Source organism: Strix uralensis, chromosome 3, assembly GCF_047716275.1.
Source record: "Strix uralensis isolate ZFMK-TIS-50842 chromosome 3, bStrUra1, whole genome shotgun sequence".
In the NCBI taxonomy this organism is placed as follows: domain Eukaryota; kingdom Metazoa; phylum Chordata; class Aves; order Strigiformes; family Strigidae; genus Strix; species Strix uralensis.
The window spans coordinates 39180834-39198630 of NC_133974.1; the positions used below are offsets into that span (position 1 = coordinate 39180834).

The 17797-nt window shown below is 40.0% G+C and overlaps 1 protein-coding gene across 13 annotated transcripts in view; it reads left to right on the top strand.

The window, feature by feature from the left end:
- The first annotated feature begins 4171 nt into the window (after window positions 1-4171).
- The window catches only part of DOP1A (DOP1 leucine zipper like protein A), a 68473-nt gene continuing 54847 nt past the window's right edge, over window positions 4172-17797 (top strand). For 7 of the 13 annotated variants that reach the window (XR_012628060.1, XM_074861951.1, XM_074861952.1 and 4 more), the window contains exons 1-2: window positions 4182-4260; window positions 16715-16906. Coding sequence is in view for 12 of the 13 variants with exons in the window: in XM_074861951.1 (XP_074718052.1) it covers window positions 16769-16906 (138 nt within the window). In the remaining variant the exon portion in view is untranslated. Of the gene's footprint in view, window positions 4261-6484; window positions 6545-12094; window positions 12293-12507; window positions 12626-12783; window positions 12941-13010; window positions 13288-16714; window positions 16907-17797 lie in introns of those variants that run through there. The other 6 variants (XM_074861947.1, XM_074861944.1, XM_074861949.1 and 3 more) reach the window with 6 other exon arrangements.

Here is a 17797-nt window from a genome sequence, read left to right on the forward strand (position 1 = left end):
GGGACGGGCAAGCCTCAGCAGTGTCCTTGCTGTGTTAGATCCAAGCTCCTAGCAAGCAAAAAACCCAGACAGCAAGTCAGGTTGGCAGATGGGGTCCTCCATCCCTAATATCACCCACTGCTCTCCTTCACCACTTTCTCCTGGAGGTGCTACTGTGTGGTTCAGGCTTGGCCAACTGTGATAAGCTTTTCTCCCCATCATTTCTACCAGGGCATGGAGCCTATACTCCAGTTGCAGATCTGCAGATGGAGAAACAGCTGTCCTCCTGGTTCTAGAAGTCACAAGCTTCCAGCCTTCTCCATCATGGGAAACCCTCCATTTCACTACACCCAACCACAGTCTCTAGCTGCCCCTTCTCTGTGAGGTTTGGACTGTCACTTTCGCAGGGTCTCTGGGAAGACCCTGTCAAACTCTTCTTCATCTTCCCTGGTACTGCACAGTCTGCTGGACTGCTCCTCAAGCTCTTGGATTGGTAATGACTCCTCACCACTGAGCATCCAGCAAGCAAGGGCACCACCTCTGCAGGGTGGTCCCTGCAGCCCCAGGCCCCTGAAGCTGTAGCCCCCCTACTAGGTCTCGCTGGGATGGAGTTTCCTCACAGCACCCCATATGATACCATGCTTAGGATTTGTGGCCAAACAGTGTTGGCCAATTGACCAGAGAGATATTCCATAGCACATAACATCATGCTCAGCAATAAAAACTGGGAGCATAGTCTTTCCAAAGTAGCCATTGCTCGGACACTGGCTGGGCATCAGCAGTCTGCCTGTGGGAGATGGTGAGTGATTGTATGGGGTTTTTTTTCCTGTTTCCTTCACTTAAACCATCATTATCTTGACCCACAAATTCTCTTGCTTTTGCTCTTCTGGTTGTCGCCCCGTGGAGCAGTGAGCTAGCAGCTGGCTGGGGTCAACTCACCATGCCTGTGAAGCTCTGCCTGAGTGGAGGCCTCTGCTGAACCAGGGGCAGGCTCAGTGGTGGGGACTGTCCTGTGGCGTGTCACAGCACCACCACCCACTCCCTGCCTTGTGAACAACCCCCTCTCCACCCTTTCTTGCAACATTACAAGTCTGTCTGAATTCCTCCCAATCCAAGTTCAACCAGCTCTTGACTGATGTCACTTTACACTCATACCAAAAGGGCCCTTGGCACAGGCATCTGCTGCTCGGGGGTGAGGCTTCCTACTACATCTCAGGAGGTCTTTTATCAGGAGACTGTAAGCCCACCTTGATACCCCTGTGTGACTGTCCCTTAGCTCATGAGCACTGTCACCACTGCATGTTCATCCAGCACGCCGCCCTCACAGCATGAAAGAGGCTGTTGACGGTCTGTATTCGAGGACACCGAGGAAAGAAGCTTTTGTTTTGGAAAAAACAAATCTTTTGCAATGTTAAGTGTTTACTTTCTATCAAAGTCACAAGACCTCCTGCGATTGCAAAGATTTATTTGAAAACGTGATCTGCAAAGCTTCAAACAAAAAGGCAGATTCACACATGTTAATTTTATAGGAATATACCATGTAAAACATGATTACTTTGAAGTAATCTTAGTCCTTGGAGTTGGCAAGACCAAGCAGATGTCTTAGGAGAGTCTCAAAAAAGTAGATGCAGTAAGGTTAGATTTTGAAGGAAAAATATGGCAGCCAATAGTCAGTTAAACTGTCTCAACCAAGTAGTTTTTTCTAGAAAGCATGAATTTATTCAAGTATTCTATTATGCAGACTATACTCGCTACATGCTGTTCTGAGGGTGGTGGTTTGGGATTTTGTTGTTGTTGTTTGCTTTTTTAAGGAAGAAAATTATTTAGTCCACAAGGTGGCTTTCATTTCCAATTACTTCACAATGTACATATTACAGGTTAACTTGTTCTGAGCAAGCAGGTCACACTTTAAACATAAAATTACGTAATTATACAGGAATCCTCTCCTAGCATTAGTAAGAGGGCCTGAGGCCCTGACTTTACAAAGGCTTACACAAGGCTACAAAGTTACAAGTAATCTTAAGTATTTGCAGGGTGTGAGCCTCATTTATTCAAAATGGTCTATTACAGGCTTCGCAGCATTTCTGCAGTGAAATCATTACATAGAAATTAAGGCAAATGTCCTACAGAGCAAGTGCACCTAGCATCAGCGGTGCATCTAGCCCTGTATTTTGACTCCAATGTCAGTAAAGGAGATACTATTTAGGAAGAGCTTCTTAGTGTGGTTGCTTCCTGGTACTTCCCCTGCATCTCTCACTGTATTAGGGATGCTGGAGGGTACATCTCTGCCCATTTCCTTGAGTGTCCACTTATGGATGTGTTTGCCATCAATATGAATAATGCCTCCTTGAACCTATGGAGAGCATCCAAGTCCCCAACCTCTCCTGGCAATACATTCTAGAAGTTCACAATCTGCTTTGCAGAAAAGCATTTTCTTTACATGTCTCAAGAACGATCTTCCACTGTTTTCATGAGGTGCCTCCTCATTCTCATACTGTGGGATTAACAACAACTTTGTATCTTTCATGATTTCATAAATCTTGATCAATCTTCTCCCCTGCCTTCTCTCTCCACATCAAACAGTCCCAGCCATTACGGCTCTCGCTGTAAGGCTGCGGCACCATCCCTCCACTGTGCCTTCCCTAACCCCTCTACAACCTTCTTGAGCCGTGAAGACAAGAACTGATGCAGTAATCAATCTGAGGCTGCGGCAGCGCTTTATATAGCGACCAAACAACTACCTCTATCTTCTTCTCAATATTCTTCCTGATAAGGTACAATGTTTTGTGGGGTTTTTTTGATTGCCACTGCACATAATGTTGATGAGACAATTTCAGAGAACTGTTTGAGAGCTCTGAGTTGTGACTGCCACTACTAAATTCAGCACAGGGGAAGCTTAGAAATCTAACTGCTTTACAGCGCAGGAGCATGTGAAGGCATGTAGTTAGCCACTGAAAGTCCCACCACTTCTGTGAAGATCACTACTTTTAAAGAGCTTCAAAAGCACCACCAACCCTAGTTAAGAATTAAAATCTCAAATGAATTTTTAAGTATCTTCAAAGAAAAATAATTGTAAATCCATTATTTTAATTGGAAATACACGACCTATAGAGTCATACTCAATGCCTCAGAAAACCAGTGGGAATTGTCAGCTTTCCATAAAGTAACTGTTTCTCACCTACTGAATTCTGCAAGAGTTTAATGAGAAAAGGAACTGCATTTCCTCTTTATTGTTATCCCAAGTCTGGAGAATAAAATTAGACTTCATAAAATGTTGGCTATTAACATAAGTCACCAAGTAGAAGATTTATAAATATTATGAGATTTTCCTCTGGCAATATTTTAGAAATGTTTACTTGTCTTCAGACAAAGTCTAAAAGATTTATTACAGAAGCTGAATGCACTTTTTTTTTTTTTCCAGTTGCTTAAGTCATTTATAACCATAATAAAAGTTTGCTATTATGAAGCCTGCTTAAATCTGAGCACCATAAGGATGACTTTGAAACTAAGAGAATGCAGTCTAAGAACTGTACCCTTCATACTGTGAAACTGGCCGCTTGAACATCACTCTTGCAGTAAAAAATTCCTCCAATATCGTCTACGTGGGCACCCCACACAGCTTTCTGTGTAGGAAGGACTCCAGCATACCAATCACAACCAATTTTAGAAAACTCTATATACAACTACTACTAATACAATCAGTAGTATTTTCTAAAGTACCACCTGCCTTCCATTTTCCCTGCACTATATTTTGTGAACTATGTAAAGATTAGGTAAAATAAATATGTATGCACATATATAAGCCCCCTATTTTTATTTCCATCAGTGCGTATGTGCCCGTTTTGCACGTTTTCCCCATATGTGGCACCGCGGGGACCGCATCGGCGAGGCCCGAGAAGCTCCCTCGCGGCACCTCACAGCCCACACGTGGCGCCACCTCGGCACAACGCGCAATGGAACCCGGGCGGGCGGTTCCCGCGCCAGCGCAGGTGCGCACCTAAGCGCGTACCTCAGCGCCCCGCCGCGCACCCCCACCCGCTCCGCAAGTCGCTGGTTTCCGCCCCAAACCGAGGGCGGCTCCGTGCCGGGCGCCGCGCGCTCTCGCAGCCGCGCCCCGCGCGCCTTTCGCCCGCGGCCCGCCAGGGGGCGCGGAGCGGCGGCGCGGCGCGGCGCGGCGCGGGCGGGGCGGAGGGGGAGGCGCGCCGCAGTGCATGCCGGGAGCTGTCAGGGCGGTGCGGGGGTGCCGGTGGCGGTCGGGCTCTTCCGGCTCGGGTCGCTCAGGTAACGCCGCTAGTCTCGGCGCCCCCTCCTCTGCCTCTTCCTCCTCCTCCTCCTCCTCTTCGCCCTCCTCCTCTTCGTCCTCCTCCCGGGGCAGGTCGGCTGCAGGGCCCGGCGGCGGCCGCTCCCCTCCTCCCTCCCCGCCGCTGCGCTTCTGTTGGGGAGGGCGCCGCAGCCGAGCGGGGTCCGCCCCTGGAGCCGAGCCGGCCCTCTCCTCTCCTCTCCCCTCCCCTCCTTTCCCCGTGCCGGGCCGCGGGCACCGTCGGGGAGGACGAGGGCCGGCCCGGGCCCGAGCTGGCCTGGGGGCGGGGGGCGGGTACCGAGGAGCCTGGGTAGAGCAGTTAGCCTGTTAATTGCTCTGCATCAATTAACCTGTGTGTGGCACTTATCTCGGCCGACTGCCGCTCCGTGGTCTGCCCGCCGCTCCCCGGTGCTGCCCCCCCGGAGCGCAAAGCGGGCCCGGGTGCGTTTCGAGGCTGCAGAGCCTCTTCCCCGCCCTCCCCGCCCCGCCACCCGCCGCGGGCGCTGCTGGCGGTGCCGGATTTCGCCCTCCGTGGAGGGGCTTCCTTAGGGGACCCCTTCCCGCCTGGGAACAAGCTCGGCGCTGGGCTGCCGGAGCCGCCCTGCTTTGACCTTGAGCGTGTAAGGGCTGTGGGCCTCTTTTGGGTCAGATTCCTGGCTGGCTGGCTCGGCTGCTTGAGCTGTTGCGTGCGATGCTTGGAAGGATACATGGGGCATATGGCCGTCCGTGCAGTGCAGGGTTAAATTTCATCTGTTGATGCAGGGATGGCCTTAAGTCTTGTGATGCCCGCTTGAAAAGCATAAATATGTGACGGCTTCTAGTGTTAAATGTCTTTTAGAAATAACATTTGCATACCTGTAATAATAACCAGAAAAGCCTGAACAATTTATCTCTAAGTACCATAAAATGTACTGGAAATGGAGTACAGGTTTTGATGAGCTTGTTCGGGGTGACTCAACCCTCGTATTTTCATTGCTGACTAGCAAGAACCCTTGCACTCCTGGATCTTTCTATATGCAGCAATAGTGAAAGTGTTATGGTTCTCAGGTTAACTGTGTAATGTGATACCTGAATTCCAGCTATAGGTGTGTGAAGTGGTGGGGAGACTCTATCTAAATAGTAATGGGCTAGATGCTTGCAGGAAATAAGGGGGCATAATATAAGGTTGAAGATCATAGTCTTTCATTTTGTTGCCAAGCCTTGGTCTGTCTGCGTTAAATCCTTATGCTGGCCTGGCTGTCAGACTTGCCTTTTTTTTTTTTTTTTAAAAACATTGGTAACTTTTCAAAAACAGGCTGAAATACAGTAGACCTTTTGCAGGTCTAATAATAGGGTCATGTCTAAATATTGTGATTATCCAAAATGTACAGTCATTTTTCATGTAACATGGGTGGATGTCATGTGGAGGAATGTGTGTTTGGAAACAGGTAGAATGTCAGTATAATTCCTGGTCTTGTTTTAATTGAAATGAGAATAGGCACTTCCTAAGCAGCCTGTATATGAGAGATGGGGAAGGAGAAACTGCATTTAGAACTTACCGCATGTCTTACTCTCCCAACTTGTTGGTAGCACCTGTGGCAGTAGATGTTTAAACAACATCTTGCAAAGACAGGTTATCCTGTGTCTTCCCCATTAGTGGAGTGGCTGTGCATTCGAGTGAATGGTTATGTTCACAAGTTAGGCCGTGTTTATACTGGTAGTGCCTTTCTTGTGTAAAAATACTGTCATGCTGCACTGACCACTGGAAATACTCACCGCACGCACAGCAAGCTACACGGATAAGAATGCGGTCTGTCTGGTGTAAGTGGGTTCAGCCTGTGTTCTTCTGCCATTGTTCTCCATTTGAATAAGGGGAGGACGCTTCCATGTGTTCATTGCTGGCTTACTTCTCTTGGACAGAGTTAGTGCTGTTCGGCTTTAGTGTCTTGCTTTGCTGGGAATGACTGCTTGGGCTGGGCTGACCAAAAATGCTGATTACTATTCTACTTTTATTTTTTTTTTTTACTTTGGTGCAGCCATATTATATTAAATATGCAGTGTGTAGAGAACCAAGAAGAAGTATGAAGTATGTTGTAAAAAAACCTGGTTTGAACATTGTTGAGAAAAAATGGAGATCGAAAAGAAACTAAACGAAATGATACCAGCTAAAGCATGAAATAAAAAAATGGAAGTAATTTATTTGTATGCACATAAATTGTCTTTCAGATTAATAATCGTGTTGCCCTGAGTTGTAGCTGAAAAGAAGTTGAATGATAAATAGAAGCGGTAAGCAATACATTTCCCTCTGAGAGCCTGGGAAGAGGGAACATTGCAGGATGAACCATTTTCCCCCAATAACTGAAACAAGAAATGAGAAGAAAGCACCAAAGAGACTCAGTAAATGACATCCCTGTTTTTATAAGAAACTTGTACTTCAATATAAGCATAAAAAATTATGTAAAGCCGAGGAATGGTGCTTTGCCTAATTTGGTTTCTAGTATCATTTGCAAAAATCAAAGAGAATTATACCTTTTATTTATGTCTTTTCTGGCTTGCTTCTGAGGATAAGGAGAGTGAGCAAGTTTTGGTCCAGCTGCTGTTTCAGTCAGAAAAGGATTCTACTTTACAAATTCCTTTGAAATCCATCTGCAGAATATGTGAAATCAGATGCATCACAAAATATAGCCAAAATCTAGATAATGCATAGGTATACGTATGACATATGATACTATTTCAGAATTAAAATCAGAATAAAGTGATAGAAATTAGTTGAAATTTGAAATGAGTGAATTAGTAATATCTTAGGACCTCAGGGTATAATAAAAAAGGAAGTCAAACTCTTGCCCAAATGCATTGTATTAAAAGATTGCCCAGGTAAGACAATGATAAGGTTATGAGAACTTCTGACATGTTTTCGTTTGGAGACAGAATGTTAAACTTGCCTGAAGCTACATATTATTAGAACGATGGGTATGAATGAATAAAAGGTTCATCTAAATCTTCAATTTTAAAGTTACTGTCGGCAAAGAATAAATGAATAAATTACCAGGTCACCTTGTTTGGTGGTTTTTTTTGTTTTTTTTTTTTTTTAAATTGGTAGATTCTGTGTTAAACCATGTATTGGAATATTTAGAGATGTCACAATATGGAGGCGCAGCATTACCCTGGAAGCAAGGTTTCTCTCTCACTACAGGAGAGTTCGGCAAGCATAACGTAAGACAGTGAAACTCATGTAGGTCATTTTTCTGTCTACCAAGTTGAAAAGTATCTGGAAGTTGGCAAACTCTCTTTTAAAACAAAGTGTAGTACAAATCTAGGTTTAAACTCAATCATACTGGTTTAAGTTGGTTTCATTGTTATGTTTGCTATGCCTTTTTTTGTTTGTTTAACTGTTACTATATTAATTGGATTGACCAGTTTGCGGAGAGTAAAAAAGTAAGCAAGAATGAAAAAGAATACCTCAAGGTAAATTTTCCTTCAGTAAGTGTTTGGAAAAGATCAGAAGAGTGCTACATAGTTAAAAAGGAATTATTTTCAGAGTGACCATTTGAAGGCATGAAGCTGAAACATGTAAAAGTGAACATAAATTGCACTTTATTTTAGAAAGCTTGTCTTGTTACTGTGCTCAGACACCTGGAGAGAACTATTTGAAATCATGTATTTGCTGATCCGTCGTGCCTTAAGAGAGAGGGCAGTAGCCCCCAAAGCCTAGTTGGTGTGTGAGAGATGGGCAGTTCCACTGCAAAGCTTGCGGTGCTGGCAGGAGGTGCGGAAACCACGGGGAGGGTGCAGCTGTGCTCACACCAGAACATGTTCGTTTTCTCTTTGCTAACGATTTTTCCAACCCACCAAACTTTTATGGCTACCATGGATCTAGCTATGTTGGATAAATACCTTCCATATTCTGTTTAGAGTAATCCAAACAGCCTTATTTCTAATGTGCAGTCTCGGGATCTTTTTATGAAGGTGGGGAAACTGCTAACTGCGTGATACTGCAGTTTAATTGTGGATAGCTGAAAAAGGCCCTACCAACCCAGGGCACAAGCCAACCTTTTTCAGCATGGCAACAGTTTGTTTTGGTCCAGGGGACAGTATGTGATACACTATATACAATGTTATACTTAATTGCTCAATAAGGATTTTGTGGTTTTGTTTGACTTTGCATTGTCAAAGTGACTGGTTGACTCCAGGAGGTTACATTTCTTATATTAAAAAAACCCAACCAAACCCAAACTGTAAATGTTATATTCTGCATCTTGGAATTGTTGGGATGTCAGCCTGGAGACTGAAACGAAGATTATTAAAAAAATGCCTTTACCCAGCTTGTTTACATTTCTTTGACATATGCATTGCTGCTATAATTTAAATTGGGTATAAAGATGGTAATTCTGTGAGCTGAGATGAAGTGAAGTTTAAGGAGGAAACCTGCAAACATGTCAGAAGAGTGCAGGTTAAATTCTAGGTGGTGTGTTTTAGTGGTTTTTTTCCTTCAAATGTATCATTGAATAAGAAGGAAATAGTGACCAGTTCTAGATCTAGGTTGAAATATTGTTCGTTCAAATACAGTGGTCAAGAAAGGGAAGAAGGGGACAAGAAACGTACTTGTAAGTGGGCACTGAAGGATAACCAGAAATTCCAGGAAGCATGTCCCCATTTTTCTCTATGTTGTGTTATTTTGACTTAAATTGCTGTTAGCTTTTTAATAAGACATGTTAGATATTTTGCATAATTTAAAATAAGAGTGGATATCTGGAGTTTTGTTGATTATTTTTTTTTTTTTTTTTTTTATTAGATGTAAAATGCATGCTGATTAAGTTATAGTAGATAACTTGGGAATCATTTGTTGCTAGAAAGGGAAGAACATGGGAAAATATTATTTCAGGAAGAAAATATTTTCAGTTAATGGTTGACCTGAGTTACAATGAAGAACATGCAAATTGTAGTTTTTCATTTACTGAGTGACATAATTTCATATCTGTTAAATCTGAATGTTTGATTTGATTTCAAGAAGAATATGATATTTTAAAAGTAGAAACTTTAGTGTAAGTAAGATTTTAGCATTGCTGTAGTGCAAGAGGACTTAACTTTAGAAAAGATGTCTGTTATACTGAGTATCACATTGTCACTTGAGCATCTGTTGTATGCCACTACAGTGCCTTCATTGGCTAATATGTTTTTAGTTTGCTTTATTCAGATTTTAAAATTAATTTTTAACTGTTAGATGTGGTTAGAATAATTATTTGGCATTAAGTCAAAGTTTATTTGAACAGAGAAAACCTTTTATTGCTTTATTACAGCAGTGCTTTGAGATCCTTGTACTGAACAGGGCTGCTTTTTTCCTCGTGCTTTGCCACAAACAGTAAGACAGTCCTGAGTAATATGCAGGCACAGTGCACAAGGGCTGGAAGAAAAGAATCAGTAGTGTTCTGTTGGTGGATCTGGGCCCAAAGTTAAAATTTGTCTGGTATATCAAACTGTTTTGTAGTTCATCTATTATCTATTGAAAAGCTGTAATAAAATAGGAGTAGAGGGATTAAAATGTCACCCTAAACTCTTTTTCCAAGAGGTAATTGGAGGAGGCAGGTATTTACCAACAAGAGCTGGTAAACTTCTTTCTCTTCCCCTCCAATAAACAGATAGACATGGATTTGATACTTTTTTACTTCTGAAAAATTATGTTCTAAAGCAAATACATTAGAGATTGTTCATAGTTATAAATTTGTTTTCTTAAACAGTGACTAGAGAAGTTGATTACTGAGACAGTTTGTTGTACGTTCCTTATGAATTTTTAAGCTTGTTACTTATTCGTCTTTATGAACTCATGTCTGGAATACCATAAAACAGCAATAGCAGAAAGAACATTATGTATTTCCGTCAGACTATGCTCAGTGGTAGACTTGCAGTTTTATTCCAGTCATCTATCTTCTGTGACTTCCTGTATATGCAAAAGAAGAAAAATTGTACTTAGTTTCTTTTTACTGACAATTTGGGTTTTGTGTAATAATAAACATAATACATAACAAACATGGTTTGTATATTCTAAAGCCAGGAGGGAGCGCATCCAGTTGAGTACCTAATCTAACATCTGTAGTACAAGCCATAGGTTTTCTCTCATTTAATTCTTGTTTGAGTGAGACTCAATCTCAGGAAACATCTCGTGTTGATTTAGAAGTCGCCAGTATGGGTAATGCACAGATTGTTATGCTGATTTAATTTAATTTTGTCATGGAAAGGATCTTGATCACTTAAAGCGGTGTTGTTTTTCCTGTCGAAAAATGTAATAAGCTGTTTCTGTTTGTGAATTTTGCCTGGGTAGAAAAGTGTTCTGGAAAGTTATTAATCACAATATTAAATCTTATTAAATGCTGTATACTGTTACAGGATACTAAGGAGATCATGCTTAATTATAGTTAATTATACAGTCTGGGTTGGTTTTTTTGTTTTGTTCATTTGGGTAATATGGGGTTTTTTGCATCTTTCATTACTGTACTGAATAGCATTTCACCAGAATAACAAGCTCAAATGGTTCTTATTCTTCAGAAGACATAGATATGCCTCTTTTTGAAAAATTCTGAAATAAGAGGACTCTGTAGAAAGTAAAGTTAGAAATAGAGTAATTAGCTGTAACTGGAAAATCTTTATCTTTGGTGATAGTGTATTTCCAACACTTGATTTTTATCTTAAGAGACCTGGCTGGGATTTGTAGTATTTATTTTGCTATTCATGCTTTTAAATACTTCTGAGGGGAAGCGAGGCATAATAAATTACCAATTGACAAGGCTTCTGTTTTCCATGTATTCAAATCTGTGTTTGTATTAAGTCTATTTAAATAAAAATGTGTTTCTGCAGTTACCAGCTTGGTATGTGGGCACTGCACACAGCTTAAAAAGCAATAGCTCAGTACTGTGAAATTTGAAATTTTTCTCATCTGCTTTTTAATTATCTGTTAGTTCTTTTACTGTACATCCCATAGCCACGCTAGAAACAGTAAACAATTTACGAAAGCCTTGCAATATTGCAAAGCTGAAACTCAGAGAAATTCAAAGGGAGCAAGTTTATGAGCTCAGGTTCTTACAGTACTTGGGACAAATCTTGAAAATTCTTGAAGTGACACAATGTGTGCAGATTTGTGTTCCATAGCAATCAGCCCCTTGAGCTGTAGCAGAAAGTGACCATTTCAGTATTGCAGATTGGTGCGAAGCAGCCAAATAGAGCAATTTTGTGAGGTTTGAAAAATATAAGAGTGGAGCAGTAACAAACCAAACCTGAAGAGGAGCTTTGGGGTACAACAGATGCTGGAGAGATTATGAATCGTTGGGAGGTCTTATAATCTTGTGATTAAGTCCAGACAGAATCTAGATGAAAGCTGCTTTTATTGAATAAGTGTTCTTCTCAATCAAGTTTCTTTAGCCTCAGTGAAAAACATTTGGAACCTCTTAAACAGGTTAATAGTTTGTGTTGATGTGAAACAGAAGGCTCTTAGGCACATGGGTTGTGAAGGATGAGCATTTGCTGTGGAAAACACAGCTGTGGCACTATCATCTTGACATGACTCAGAGGAAAACCAATACCACCTCATTGATGAAGGGAACTGAAGGCTTCTCTGTGAACATGCTATACACAACCCCCAGCAAAAGGAGATCCACAGCCCCTGGTGACTGCATTCCTTGTCAGAGTTGTTACTTGAAGACTCTACAGGTGTCCTGGTTTTGGCTGGGATAGAGTTAATTTGCTTTTAGTAGCTGGTACAGTGTGTCTTGCATTTAGTGTGGGAATAATGCTGATAACACATGGATGTTTTAGTTGTTGCTAAGTACTGCTTATTCCAATTTAAAGATTTTTTTCAGTTTCCCATCCTGTGCCAGCAAGCAGGTGCACCAGGAGCTGGGAGGGAGCATGGCCAGGACAGCTGACCTGAGCTAGCCAAAGGGATATTCCACACCATAGAATGTCATGCTCGGCATATAAACTGGGGGGAGTTGCCCAGGAGGGGCTGATCACTGCTTGGGGACTGTGGGTATTGGGCAGCGGGTGGTGAGTAATTGTGTCACTTGTTTGGTTTTTTCCCTTCAGTTTTATTTCTCTCTCTTTTTGTTATATCCCTTTTCATTGCTCTTATTATTGTTGTTATTAAATTTTACTATTGTTATATTTTATTATTGTTGTTATTATATTTTATTTTATTTACTAAACTGTTTTCATCTCAACCCACGAGTTTTACTTTCTTTTTTTTCCTATTCTCACTCAAGTGAGAGAGTGGCTGTGTGGTGTTTAGTCGCTGGCTAGGCCTAAACCACAACTATAGGCATCCAGGTGTACCCTGAATTCTGCAGCGTCTGTCCCCATGAGAAGGTGAAGTGGGAGGAAGTAAGTGTTGAGACCTAATTCTGCAATCACTTATGATTTAAATATGGTTTTATGAAATAGTTTGAAAGTGTATAGCACTTCTTGGGTAGTTTCTTCCTCATTCATAATAAGCCTTCTGCTCAGACACCCCCATTTGCTTTTTGTCATCCATTAAAAAGAGGCATGGTCATCTAACACGTCAATGATTACCTATGTCCAGACTCATGAGAGTGGCTGAACCTTCAGTCTGAGAAGCTTGTCTCATCTCATTAGGTATACCAAAAAGCAAGAAAAAAACCCAACACAAACAAAGAATGGTGCTCTTCATACCTTTCTGTAAGTAAAGACCATTCCAAGGAAAGTTGGCCCTTGTGCTAAATGGTGATTGTGGAATGGTAAGATAAATTTTTTATCCTTTGGGCTGTTTGATGGTGTGGCAGAAACTGCTGATTTTCAATTATTTTGATCTATCAAATTTTATTATTTATCTCATTTTCAAAGTAGTAAACCATGAAAAAATAAGGGTGTGATACTTACAAGGAAATAGACATTGTTAAGCTTTAACATCGTATTGAAATATCAGTTTTATTACAGATGGAAAGAAAAGTATCAGTAAGAATACATGATAGAAACAAGACAAGATTAAAAACTATATTTTGGAAAGTCTTCATACTACACAAAAAGTAAGCTTTGTAGGACAAGTATATTTTTATGTATGAGAGCTAATAAAAATGGCATTCCTGTAGTTTCAATGATCTTAGAATAAAGATAGTACCAGGTTCATAAAAATAATACATAATATTTACATAGTATCTTCTCTGCATCTCTGGCTTATTATGGCTACTGATATGATTTGGAAGATACATTGTTTAAAATAGAGATTCTTCACTCTGGGGAAAAATATGCAAGAAATTATTTCTTTTTCTGTAACATCAAAGTATATAAAACTTTTTTTTAAAGAAAGAAAAATGAGACCATAACCATAGAGTAGTAAGAAAACAGAATGTATTTTTTCTTCTCTATACAAAACTTCATAATGATTAAATTCACTGATAACATATGGATAAATGTAAATATCAATGACATGATGAAGTTCAATAGACTTGCCTAAAGGTATAGGTTATTCAAAGTTGTTAATGTTTTTGTTTTTAAAAGGAAGAGAATATTCTGATCAGTTAGTAAGCCCCCCCCAAAAAGCTACCTGTTTAATCCTGTCTTCCTGCTGGTTTTGTCTAACCTTTGATAACCCTGAATCAGTCCACTCTCAGTTTTTGGGTTTTTCAAGCACTTGAGGAAGACAGAGCCCTGTTTTCCACTCAGCCGTAAGTGGTTGTATTTATGCTTCAGCTGCATAACAAAAGGATGCTGATGCTTTCTTCACTCAGAAAGCATTATTTGCTGTGTCAGATTCTGTCTCTGTCATTTGTGCCTGGAAAAATGAGATTTGTGCTGCTTTTGTATGTTGCTTCTTTCTTCTTTTTTAGTGGTAATACTTTATTTTACTTTTGGAGATCAGACATTGGTGGTTGTGCAGCTGTCTCTGAGAAATCTGTTGGCATTCTACAGCTTTTTCAAAGCAAACCTGATCTTTTTCTGGACTTAATCCAAAGAAAGATGGTTATTATAGAATGAAACCATATGAAATACTTTTTTTAAATAAAAATTGAGTGCTAAGTGCTTTATGCCAGTGGGGTATCACAAAATCTATCAATTTGGCACCCAGAATATGGTTTTTAAGTAATGGTTTGCACTTCTGTTCTGCCTGGGAGACAATCTGTCATTATCAGTCTGCCATCAGAATCAAGAGTGCAAAAGATTTGTAATTCTTGGCCTTTTTATTCACTCCTGCTATCCCAGCTCTTTTTCTTCCCTTTTGTCCATCCCTTTCTTGTTTTTCTACTTTCTTGAAACTTTCCTTACAATGCTGAGAAACCAGGAGATGAGCAATATAAGGAGAAAGATAGTAAAAAGCATTAAAAAAAATTATTAATGTGGAATTTTGTTTGTTCTGTAGAAGAAAAGATAAATGTGATGGCAGAAGAGAGGTTTGTCTGGCACTTTATGTGTGCCCACGCATGAAAGGTGAGGGGTGAGAAGATTCTTGAAGGTCCCTCTCCACAACCCAGCGTGGCAGTGAACTGTCTCTGACTGAAGCAACACTTTAAAAATGTTCTTGTAGCACTAAAAATAATGAAACTTGGGAGGATTAAAGATGGGTTCTTATCAATGTGTCTTCAGAAGCACCTGATAATTAAAGGAACAAAAAGGAGGGAACAAAAATCTACCAGGGCATTGTGTGATAAACTTGTTGAGATTATGATCATGAAATTTTGAGCCTGATTTGCTACTGTCTTAATTTGGGGATGTTGGAGTACAGCTTCCTTCATTTTACCTTTTAGAATGCTGAAAAGGTAAAACAGTACTAATAGTGATGTAGTTTGTAGATTTTTGGGGCTGTTTCAAGAACATGGCGAGGAGCTGGCCTTCAGGTAGCTGAAAATAGTGGGTAACCAGTCATGGGGTTTTATGTTGTTCAGTTGGTGGTAACTCATTATGCGACCTGTTGACCAAGTTATTAAATAGCAGCCTCATAGCCATTTTGGGAAGAACACTATTTGAAGGAAGGGATGGATATAGTACAAATCAAATAGATTTTTGTGTCCATGTAAAACATTTTAAATTGATCTTATATGATAAAAGGCAGAAAAGTGTTTATGGTTTTGATGTATCTTGCACAACTGGAGTGTGTTTATTACATCAAGTAATACAAGTTGAATTGTTAGTCTTTCCTGATTGGTCTAAAACCAGTTTAAATTCTGCTCAGGATAAAGTTTAAGATAAGTGTTTTATTATATCCATCAGCTATAGAACCACCAGAAAGAAATCAGTATGTCACTTTTTATTTCTGCTAATTCGTCTGGTCATAGGCTTTTTTCATTTCAAACTGTCCTGCTATTTTCTCATATTGCTGCTCACTGGGAATAGGGGCCCACAAGTCATGTTTTTCAGTTGTATTGGAAGGACTCACTGAAGCCACTGTTTTCAGCCTGACTCTTATTTGTTGTACATGGCAGACAGTTTGATGAATACAGCTTCTTTATCCCCATCCCATGGTTTGTTTGGGTTTTTTGGTCTACATGCTTCAGCCTGAGCTTCTTCACACAATTTTCTTCTCATTTTCCTTTGATCAAGACAGAAGAGAGCAGCATCTGCTGAGCGTGAAGTCTCTTCTGAAGCCGAGTATCAGAGAGAACTCCCAAAAGACCCCAGTTAAAAGGGGCACAAAAGCTGCTATTTTCATAGACGTGCTACAATAGGATTGTATGAGTTGTAATCGCCTGGGGTTAAAGTAGCTTTAAAAACATATTTCTTTTTAACAGAGATTGAATTTCAGGAAATAAATAGTGTATGGCCTATACAAGTATGAGGAACTAGAGTATGTTAATTACTTGGTGTAGACTACCATGTAATGAAAATATATAGAGCAAATTGCAAAAGCCTCTGATTACAGAACACTAGTAAACATATACTTTTGTTGTGCATGGATGATAATAATATAAAAACAAAGTAGAGTTCGTTGCTGAATTAGAGTAGCATGTCTTGTAAAAGGAAATATTGATGCATGAAAGTACTCTTGAATAGTGTGTGACTATTGTATGTGTCCTTCATTCTGGTCTTCTGCCTGGGAGTGATTCAGAAAGATGAGTGTCTTCTGTTTTCAGAAGGGGTGATTGTGGAAAGGTGGGGTTTTTTGGTGATGGATAAAGACGAGGAAAAAAAGAAATAAAAAAAATCCCTTTGTTTCATTGCTTAGAATAAACAGTGCCTTTGGGAGGGACAGGACATTAATTTTCCAGGGTTTTTTGTTTGGGGAGATTTGTTTGTTTTTTTTTTTAAACAGGACTGGATTACAAATAAACTGTTTTGGACATGTGTTAAATATTTGTGTGCAATGTGTTAGCTTTTGTTTAGGATATGCTGTAAACTGATTTCAGATTGATATTTTCTAATGCCTTTGAGGAAAATTTAGTGCTCTATACAAAATTGTTTTAATAATAAGTCTTTGGAAACAATGGGTTTGGTTTTTTTTTTATTTTTTATTTTGAACAGGTAATGTCTGTACATGAATTGCAAGCTAGTCTCTAGTGGGGACACTGTGGGAGGATGAACACAGAGGAGCTGGAGCTACTGACTGATTCCAAGTACAGAAACTATGTAGCAGCTGTTGACAAAGCACTGAAGAACTTTGAATATTCCAGTGAATGGGCAGATTTAATATCGGCACTTGGAAAGCTGAACAAGGTAGGCCTGGCAGGTGCTCTTGGAAAAGATTCAGGAACTGACAAAGGATACTAGTGTAAAAATACAGAAGTGCAATATAATATTCTTGCAAATATTTTAGCAGTCTGAGCCAAATGTTGGTTGTGTGCAAGGAGCAAACAAATCAAACAGATGCCTTTCTGAGACTTACAGTTGAACCCTTTGTAATTCTAAGTAAAGGGAAAAGTTATTTACATTTCTAGTGGAAACAAATGCAACATCTTTTTTATTACTAACATTTACTTCTGATGTCATTCAATCTTATTGAAATAATGTGAAAAATAGTAGCCAGTATAAATGTCAGCAATATTTTATGAAGCATGAGCTATAAAATGGGGCTCAGAGAATGTTATCATTCTGATTTGTTTTAAGAGTTAAGTTGAATGTGTAATATCATCGTCATCTTTAATATCAGTTTACAAATGAATACACATCTTGATATCCATAACAATCTTTTTCTAATCAGTTCTTTGTGTTTCTAGGGATCTCCAGTCAGGGTCATAGTTTCCTTTACACACACATTTTACCAATGTGAGGCTTTGCAGAATTTGGCATAGAAAAAGACAGGTCTGAGGCATTTACATTCTACCCTTTAAACTTTGTGGAAAGTCAAGAATGACAGTATAGTTGGCAATGTCAATGGCATCATCTCTTTGTATAAACTCCCATTATTTCTTTCATTTTTTTGACTGTAACAGTTCTTGCTGTACATACAAAGTGAAGGCTATGATATTAGGAAATAAAAATCTAAAGATGTAAATGCAACTCTTATGTTCCAGTCCTGAAGTGATTGTATAGTTTCAGGCAGTGGTAAAGTTTTGTATGTTGTCTCACTCTATGACTGTTTCTTAAAGTTGTCCTGTGCTCACCACC